General features: G+C 37.9%; 1 protein-coding gene across 1 annotated transcript; it reads right to left on the minus strand.

Annotated features, from left to right (window-relative positions):
• Positions 1 to 953: 953 nt before the first annotated feature.
• Positions 954 to 10,022, minus strand: LOC125802540 (uncharacterized). The gene is made up of 4 exons (XM_049480923.1): positions 9,787 to 10,022; positions 9,529 to 9,646; positions 3,839 to 3,980; positions 954 to 1,851 (listed from the first exon to the last, which is right to left on the minus strand). Exons 2-4 carry the CDS (start codon positions 9,545 to 9,547, stop codon positions 954 to 956), a joined length of 1,059 nt encoding a protein of 352 aa, XP_049336880.1. The 5' UTR covers positions 9,548 to 9,646; positions 9,787 to 10,022.
• Between the last annotated feature and the right edge of the window lie 483 nt (positions 10,023 to 10,505).

Raw genomic sequence — 10,505 nt, forward strand, 5'->3', positions numbered from 1 at the left:
TAGATGTAGTTATAGATATAGCTCTAGAATATATATAGCTACAGAAATAGCTATAAAATAGATATAGCTGTAGAGTAGATACAAATGTATGCACCTGCCTAATTTAGTTTAAATAATTATTGCACACTTTCTGTAAATCCGAGAAACTTCATTTCACATCTCCAATATCCCTGTGTTCATCTGATATATGATCTATTTAACTGAAACTGCTGATCCAAACAACCAATAATTTATAAAGGGAAATCATGAAAATTATCAGGTGTGCACATACTTATTTATACCACTATATAGATGTAGCTATAGAATACACATAGCTATAGAATATAGATAAAGCAATAGAATACATATAGCTATAGAATTGATATAGCTGCTAACTACTGATTTATTTCAGCTTTGCTCTACTTAATGTACGGCATCAGTACATATTAATGTATATCAAGCCAAGCTTATACATTCTCAAGTTCTAATAACCTGAGAAGGTGTTTGCAAAATAGCTTTTATTTTAAGTCCTTAAATGTATTTAGTTACTGTAAGTAAATATGTATTAATAAAGGAAAAAAACAACAGTTAAAGTTAGGAATAAAGCTAATCAAAGAATAAAATTTGTTAGTAGCAAAACATGTTATGTATGGCATTAACAGTAACTCCTACACCAGTGTGTACGAAATTTAAACTAATTTAACAGTGTCTATGTAGAATAATTCTGGAAAATCTTACTGTAACTACACTTTAAAGCATGTTGTGCATACGTCTGTGTTTAATTAAACTAACAGATATATTTTTTCATTGACCTCCACCGAGTACAGCAGGATTTCCTATTTTATCAGACTTCAAGATATTTGCTTCTGTGACATTAATTTAGAAAAATGATCAGATCTTACGCTAAACTAAAACATGTATTTCTTTAACACAGCCCTTCTAGAACTTCTGTATCTCTCAGACACTGCAGGGAGTTACTGAGGGGGTGCTGGATTGAATATGGTACGAAAGACATCGTAGAGCCTGGGAAACTCAGTGAACTGCATGTTCTGTGTGGTCATCACAGTGCCGGCAGGTGTGTAGACGTACTGGGCATTCAACCTTTCCACATTTGGCTGTGCAGCTTCTCCATACTCTAAATCTGCAGCCAGGTGAATGGTGGCTTTGTGGGGCGGGATGATCTTGAGCAGGACCGCAATCGCTCCAATTATCTGGTATAAAGGAACACTTGGCAGCCAGTGAGCAAGATTACCTCCTGCTGCATATGGTATGATGATGCGATTGCGATTGTACAGATTAATCCAATCAGCTAAAGCCGTTATCAAATCAGCATTGGCAGTAATTGGGCCTAGGATGATTTCAGGAACAAATTCTTGGTGTTGAGCTCTGATGGAGTTCCAGTGGTCAGGGACTTGCGGCTGCTGCTGCTCCATTGCCTGGTTGTTCCAGAAGTGTCGATGTTGGAGCTGAAGGTCTCCCGTTGCGATGCCGTAAGCAACATTGGCATCGATGCTGCAGTTCCACGGAGAGTAGAGGATCGTGTCAGTGATGGAATCTCCAGGTATGAGCAATTCAGCAGGGCAAACCTGATTATTGAAGCTGCCCTCACCCACCAGCACGATGTGCAGTTCTCCGCTCAGTACACGTCCATGTTTCGCCTGAACAAGGTTTTTGTAGAAGTAGCGAATGATGTTGAGAAATCTGATTGCAGAGGAGATTGTTTTTATTGTTTCTTGTAACCATTTGAATTTCTGAAAGCAGCTGTACAAATATATCAGCAGTTTTGCACCACTTGCATTTAAGATGTTGCTGTATGGACCAAGATTTTCAAATAATATTTTCAGTTCTTCCTTCGTCAAGTCCTTCTGTGGTCTGCAGTTGATGAAAGTAAGTAAAAATGAACATGTGAGTAAATGACTGAACGTACAACACTAAATAATAATAATAGCTTTCTTTAATCAGATTTTCAGATAGAAAACAGATAAGAATTATAACCACACTGATTGATGTACATTTGGTATAAAAATTAACAGGGGACCTGAGTGGTGCAGCTGTATCCTGTAAGTGTTGCTCTCACTATTGGGGAAACTGTTGGTTTGGCCATCCACGGCAAGGAGTCTTAGAGAGAATAACAGGCCTCACTCTCTCAGAGAGGGCAGGGTTTAGCAAACTACCTTCTATAACCATTTAGCACATCAATCACTGGATCTCTTCTGATGCCCGCGAGTCACATATCATCTCCCGGAATTCAGAACGAGTGCCCCAAGCAGTGGCGGAGCGCGGTGGGAAAGTAATGACAGGATGCTGACAATTTTAAAACGCATCACCCCCCCGACGATTTAAAAACGCATCCCCCCCCCCCCCCCCCCCCGATGATTTCATAATGCAGTAACAGGACAAAAACAGGGTTTAAGAATATAAAATAATTTCTAAACAAACAAACAATTTTATACTGAGCTTATAGCCCAAGTGCAAAAACACAAAATCAGTAATCCGGCTACGCACTGCACAATCATTAAACCGAAATAGCCGTAAAGCAGTGGCGCTCCTGCCCTGCGAACGCAGCGGGGAAGCCTGGTGTGAGGCAGCAGAAAATCCGGGGTGAAAACGTCTCATTGGTCAGATCACGCAGGACTGAAGTAAAATAAATGATACTGTACAGATATAATCTGTTTCTAGTAGATATTTAATGAGAAATAAGAACAGTGTGAATTAAAAAAAAACACAGACTATTTTCTTGAGCCTTGAGCCCGACCCGGTGAGAAAAGGGGTGGGAAATCTCTCTTTTTTTTTTCGGGGCCGGGGTCCGTGGAAAATTTTGCTGTGGATTAAGGGGGCTGTGAGTTGCATTTTTATTTATGTTTTTACTTTAATTCGTTTTTAATCCGACTTTTTTTTTTCAACGAATATTCGAATATTAGCTACCAATCAGTGCCGAATACCCGGAGATCAAAAAACACTAGTCAGGCCAGCCCTAGTCTCTAGTAGATATATAATGAAAAATGAGAACAGTGTGAATTTTTCTTTTGCTAAAAACGGCAAAAAAGCAGTACCCTGATGTGATAATTAGGGGTGGGTGATATGGCACGATATGGCAGGGTTTAATATCATTCACGATATTCAAAAACACCCCTAGAAGACAGTTTCACTGCTCCACAGTTTATAACTGGGGGCTTTATACCCATTTTATACCCAGTCTTTATACCATAGCTCTAATGTCTAAACTGTGCGTTTGTGCACACATTTGCAATGGATGCATCTTAATTTTTTAATATTATGTGGACACACATTGAGTGGCATGGTGGCTTAATGTTTAGCACAATCGTCCCTATATGGGTTAAGTCTCCATGTTTTTATTGTGTACAAATGGATTTCCTCCCACAGTCTGAAAACCTGGAGATCAGGTAAATCAGATTCTCCCATTTTATTTTTTTTTAATCGCCCAGAACAACTGAATACTGGATAAACTGTGTGTGTGTGTGTGTGCTAAGTGTAAATGGTTGTGTGTAAAACATGATTGTAAAGAGTCCTTGAGTTACTAGAAAGGCACTATGGAAGTCTAACTTCATTCATACTGTATTTGGATGTTTGAAACCAATGCTAGTCAGTGCAGGTTGTTTTTTACCCTACATTAGTGGGTAAATTCAGATCAGAAGAATTCAGGTTGACTGTCTGCATTCCTGTACAACTGTACAAATCTTCATGCACTTTAACTATGCTCCATTTTCATTCACCATTAAATGCAAAAATTCTTTCAACTATTTTACTTATTGTAATGAAGAGAAGTAGGAAAACTGATAGTTTGTCTGGTTGGGCTCCTGGTATCAGATAGTAATAGCATGGCAAGTTAAAGACTTACACACTTGTCTGGAGTTCCCTGCTTGGTTCTCCTCTGTGTTCTAGAGCGGAGAGAAGAGCCCTAGCCAGAACTAAAGCTATCAGTTCATGTTCCGCTTCAGCCACCAAATCCGGTTCCACCACATCAGTCCTCAGGCCAGCTTCTTCAAAAACAAAAAGAATAATGTTATACATGTGATTTCTTAGGGCACATGTGTCAAACACAAGGCCCGCGGGCCAGATGTGGCCCGCCACGTCCTTTTATGTGGCCCGCGAGAGCTTGTAAAATCTTAGTGTCTATAATAAATAGGTCAGAAGCATTCTTTGACCAAAAAATTTCCCACAATGCTTGTCGATTGTATTACCCGCGAAGTTACGGCTGACCAAAATAAACGCTTTTTAGAAGAGATATAAGTTATGTGTAAATATTTATAAGACAATAGCTGATAAAATCAGTTTTAATGACGTTAATAAACATCACTGTGGCAGCGCTAGTCACAGTTTCACCCAGCAAAGGACGAGGAGGTGAATCACTTATCTAACCAGCCTTTACTGATTTCTGCCCCCAATAACCCTTTCAATAACCTCCAATAGCCTTTAATAGTCTCCAGTAGCCTTCAACAGTCTAACCTTGCAGCCGTGGTGTGTCCACTAAACTCCGTAGTTATAAACATCCTGAGGTTAGCAGCGCGCTAACTGACCTGTTTATAATGTAATCCCAGCAGTGACTCTGTGACGGCTGCTCTAAACTGCTGCTGTTAGCTGCTTGGGCTGAAAGATGAACTGTAGAGAGTTGTATTATCCGGTTAGTGGGGTTAAAACCTTTATTTCATACACAGAAGAACTTTAAAAACTGTAAAAACGCTGCAGACTGGCTCAGCTTTGCCTGTAGCCCGTGGCTGGGCTGTAGCTCTGACTCAGTAAACAGTGTTGCCAACTCATCAGTAAGGAAAGTAGCTATTGGCTGTCCTAAAAGTCGCTAGAAGTCGCTAAATGACGTCATCGCCTAATTTGCATAATACATGTTTTTGAAGCTGTAAAGGATTAGGGTTGTGGGAGAGAAAAAAGTTTGTAAAAAACACCATATATGTGTTAGAAATGTTACAAATGAACAACTTTTGTTGCTTTTTAAATATTTTTTTACAATAACTTCATTTTTATGTGAATTACATAAATTAGTTTTTTGCCATGTTCTTAAATGTTATTATAAGAGCAGCAGTTAGCCGGAACTGTTATTCTACGTTTTTTAGTTTGTTTTATTTTATTTTTATTTTTTACGTTTTCTTTATTTTTAAACCTATCGTAGACAAATTGTTCAATGGTTCAACAGATGTTTAGCTTTTTATAAAGAGGCAGACACTGTGGAGGAGGTGAGGGACAGGCTGTGTGGTGAATGAGGTGAGTGACTGAGACTGTGTGAGTTAAATTAAGGGATTTCTGTTCGTGTCACACTGAAGACACATTAATATTTATACTTCTGCTCTGTAAATACAGAGCGGGGTCAGTCAGCGGCGGCTGTGGGCTCGCGCGATTCATTTGCATTGTGTTGGTGGAGCGGGGTGTGTGTGTGTGTGTGTGTGTGTGTGCTCTGACAGTCAGACTGCACTGTGAGCGGTGTGTGTGTGCTCTGAGTGTGAGAGAGTGTGGGTCTGCAGCGTGGAGGACAGTAACTGAAGAGCGAGTGTTCATCTCAGAGTCTCCAAAAGTCTCCAATAACACCATAAAAACTCGCTAGATTTGTCGCTAGTCGCTTTTTTACAAATTTTACAAATATTTTACAAATAAGTTGGCAACACAAGTCAGCAAGACTGCGGGCTTGTGCTGCTGCTGATGCAGCTTATTTCAGTATCAAACGTTTTGATCAAAGTTAATATAACTTGTATTTGATGTCATTTCTATTCACTTGAATAGTTTGGTTCTTGATTGATGGAGTTTTTGGATTTCATAACATGACAAATTAAAAGAATTTATGTTAATAGAGCAACAAGCAAACATTTTTTTCCAACTGTAATATTTGATTGAATAAAAAATATATTGCGAGTTATTTAATATTAAGGAGTAATTACATTCATTTTATATTACATCTGGTTACATTTTCTTATATTTATAAGTTACATCTGGCCCTCAGAGGACAGCCAATATGCCAATGTGGCCCTCGGCAAAAATGAGTTTGACACCCCTGTCTTAGGGCATTTACAACTGATTTACAGTTCAGACCAGAGTCCGCACTAAGGTTTGTGAGTGTATTACGTTATTACATTCCTGTATTTAGTTCTGCTTAGAAAAGTGGTTTCACACTACAGATGAACCGGACCATGGTTCACTAGATCCAGACTGGGAACAACTGGTTGGTCCTTTGGTCCAGAGTGTGGTTTCCAGCAGCTTTCAAATCTACCTTGGTTTGGACCAAGATGAAAAGTCTGAAGGACCAAACTTAGATTAGGCACCACATTCCTCCAGTGACAATCTTGGGACTTCATCATATGGTATTTTCATATTTAATGGTTCTTAAATTTTTCATTTACAATGTAATAATGGCAACAGTTTTAATAAACATTTGTGAATCATTAAATAAACATGTCACCTCAATGATTTTTTTTTTTTGTGAAAAAAATTGCCTAATTTAGATCTGCATGAGACATACGTCCAAATTCAAAGCATTCACACTGTGTTCGCGTTTTACCACAAATGCCCGGGTCATTATACACTGGCAAAATATGTCTTCTAATCATATTTTAATCAAAACATTATAGTAATTGTGAGTATCAATAATATCAACAACCAATTTTTTATTGCATCACTTTAATAATTAAAGATGTTATCAGCGGATCAGAAGAGATATTGATTGAGCAGTAAATCTCACAGGGTTCATTTTCTTCGTGGTAAAGTTTAGGCTGTAATAATTTATTTCGGCCACCAGATATCACTCTTTCTGAGGCTTCAAAGCCTCGAATCTTTTTCTGCACAATCAGGAAGAAGCTTCAAAAGCTTCAGTGAGGCTTCACCCGCCCATCACTAATGTTATTTGATAGAATTATTTGCCAACTCCTCAGTAAGGAAAGTAGCTACTGGCTGTCCTAAAAGTCGCTAGAAGTCGCTAAATGACATCATCATCCAATTTGCATAATACATGTTTTTTAAGCTGTAAAGGATTAGGATTGTGAGAGAGAAAAATGTGAGTAAAAAACACCATAAATGTGTTAGAAATGTTACAAATGAACAACTTCTGTTGCTTTTTAAATAGTAGGTCACTTTTTTACAATAACTTCATTAACCACATTTTTTTTAGTTTTTTTGTTTGTTTTATTTTATTTATTTATTTATTTTATTTTTTTACGTTTTCTTAAGTTTTCTTTATTTTTAAACCTATCATAGACAAATTGTTCAATGGTTCAACAGATGTTTAGCTTTTTTTATAAAGAGTCAGACACTGTGGAGGAGGTGAGGGACAGGCTGTGTGGTGAATGAGGTGAGTGACTGAGACTGTGTGAGTTAAATTAAGGGGTTTCTGTTCGTGTCACACTGAAGACACATTAATATTAACTTCTGCTCTGTAAATACAGAGCGGGGTCAGTCAGCGGCGGCTGTGGGCTCGCGCGATTCATTTACAGTGTGTTGGTGGAGCGGTGTGTGTGTGTGTGCTCTGAGTGTGAGAGAGTGTGGGTCTGCAGTGTGAGTGGTGTGGGGCGGGGCTCACGGCAGCGCGGTCAGGAACTGAAGAGCGCCTGTTCATCTCAGCGTCGCCAAAAGTCTCCAATAACACCATAAAAACTCGCTAGATTTGTCGCTAGTCGTTTTTTTTTTTTACAAAAAAAGTCGTTAAAGGGTCTGAAAAGACGCTAAATAAAGCGACAAAGTCGCTAAGTTGGCAACACTGACAGGATGTGATTTCTATAAAAGGAATGGTTTCCATTTATAAGGGTAGTCGAACAACTTTGTGCTGATCTGCTGATACAAATACAGTATTGGTTAATATATACTCAACTAAAAGTTTATTTTGAGTTCATTCTACCATTCTGAAGTGTTTGAAAAGCATTAGACAGTGTAAAGTCTTGTTTTTGTTGTAGGAAATAGTGTGTGTGTGTGTGTGTAGTTGACATGTTACGTTTGAGTGATAATGTTTAGCCAAGTCAAGTCATTATCAACCGCTTTATCCATTAAGGGTCGCGGGGGGGTGGGGGGGGTGCTGGAGCCTATCCCAGCCAGCATCGGGCAGAAGGCAGGATACACCCTGGACAGGCCGCCAATCCATCGCAGGGCAGTGATAATGTTTAATATAATATAAATAATATTAAAGACAGTGATGATACAGTAATGAATTAAATCTGTGTTTTTCAAGTCTTTTTTCGCCCATTATTACGTTTTGCGCGGCTGGAACACAGCTGGAACACAGCTGGAACACAGTGCAGCCAAAACTGGTGGAAGCACACACATCGGCTCCGCTGCGTTCCATTTAGTTTTGTTATGTGTGTTACTTCTTATTTACTGCAAAAAGTTAAAAATATAAAACTACTGTTCTGTATTTTTATACCAAAGCCTTTGTTTATACTTCAGGGAGTGTGTTTTTACACTGAGACCCCATAAATTAACATTCAAACCACTTTAAAAAATGATTTTCAGGTATATTCTTTTTTTATACAAGACACAAAAAATATCTGGTTATTTTCTGTAAAAAAAAAAAAAGAAAAGAAAAAAAGTACTGTGTGTAAAGTAAGAAGTTTTAAACTATCAGGTTCTGTTTAAAGAGACCTGCCTACAAGTTCCAGGGGTCTGCCAGCATCCATCTGCAGGACATTAACTGCTCTGAGCTGAGGGAAGGTGCTGGTTTAAGGGAGGGCAATCAAGGTAGGGGTCAAATAATGCAATACCAGAAGCTCTAATCAAACCAACACAAATTTATATGTGAAGCGCTTTTTACAACTGATGTCACAAAGCAGCTTTACAGAAATGTAACTTCTGCAAGTAAGGACTGGGGATACTGTAATATTTGGGTTTTAAAAAAGTTGAATTATTAATGTAGTATAGCAAATTACCAGCAAATTGTTATTATAATTAAAATTTTAATATAATGGCATTCAAATAATGTTGTTAGCACAGTTAAGGCTTTATGAATTTTGGAAAAGGAGTAAAGCACAGGTAAAGAGTGAAAATTATATCCCTCTGACTAGTGAAGAGGAAAACATAAAACACCATGCTGGTGTAAGAGTCCACAAACCCAACTGCATAAAGAACCACAGCTCAAAAGAGAAGCTGATTACATTTTCAGCCTCATATAGCTTAACTGAAGAATCACAGCTTGTATCATTATTCTCCTTTGTTTTCTTTTTGTTTGTCTTTTATATTAAAGCTGGTATGTTTTCTTTCTCGGTTCTGTGCTTTCGCTTTTTATTAGTCTTGACTCTGTTGTTCTCTTTTCTTTTTAAACAATAAACAACTGAAGATTTCTGTACCGGTCAACCCTCAACAAAGGTGTGACAGAAATGAGCTGTCTCACTTGGTTAGATATAGAGAAGCAATTCATAAAAAAGGGAAAACTTCAGTCACACCTTGGATCTTGATAAATAAAAAAACGATATATTGTGATATATCAGTCAAGAACAAAATGAAGCAATAACAATTAAAAGAACAACATAAGTCAACAACATAAGGTTTATGTATAGTAATAAAAAATTGCATATTTCTATTTTAGTGCTGATTGTATTTTGTACTTACGGTCACATCTGCTGTCCATGCTCTTTCTCGTTCTAGTTGTACTGCACCGGAGACTTGGCCTTAGTTTGGGTTTTTTTGTACAACACTGTGTCAGTGCAATGACCACGCTGAATTGAATCTAATAATGGAAACAGAAATTAGATATTGGCAATATGATCTTTTCTCCGAACATATTTGAGAAATTGTGACATAAACCATGCCTCATTCATTTTTTTTCCTTGTTATTCTATAATATGCAGCAAACAGGTTTAGTCTTACCTTGTAATGTGTGGAGAAAATCAGTCAGAGTCGGCAAGAATGAAAGTAAGATCTGGGTGATGCTGTGAGCTTTGAATAATACATAGTTCCCCCAAACATTATATAGTCAAGCCATCGCCCAGCGCACATATCCTGCCCACGGTTGACAAACCCACACTCACAAACAATAAAAAAAATGCATTATCTACAAAATATGCTATTCCAGTAAGATAATATGTAAAAATTATGTTAATATTAAAAGAATATTAAAAGGATGTTCTACGTGTAAGCAGGTTTATTTCTCCAGCCTCTGTATTAAAACAGGGTTAAGACCTTTTTAATACCACAATAAGTATAATTTAAGACCACAAAATGTAGTCCTAATTTGTTTGGGAGAAAAAATTTGATTGTATTGGAAATCAAAACTAATGTCTCCACATTTTTTTGTCATCATTATCTGAATTGGCCACATCTTTAAAAGTGGAGTCTGATAACATAAAAACTCACAAAAACAAACTGATAAAGCTTGGTTAGTACTCCAGGTAGGGTGGGAGGCCTCAGTGGCATTTACCATGCACAAAGGGGGTCTCCAACTGACACCTTCCACAACCGTAGTTGTAAAATGCAGCCTAAAATGATTTATTTATTATAGTCTTAGTCTAAAGTTATTTAGACCTTGCAGTTAGCTAGCTCTTCGCTAAACTTAGTTCTCTCCTCGGCAGCGTAGCTAGCTCACCGCT

The sequence above is a fragment of the Astyanax mexicanus genome, chromosome 6 (assembly GCF_023375975.1).
Source record: "Astyanax mexicanus isolate ESR-SI-001 chromosome 6, AstMex3_surface, whole genome shotgun sequence".
Classification (NCBI taxonomy): Eukaryota; Metazoa; Chordata; class Actinopteri; order Characiformes; family Acestrorhamphidae; genus Astyanax; species Astyanax mexicanus.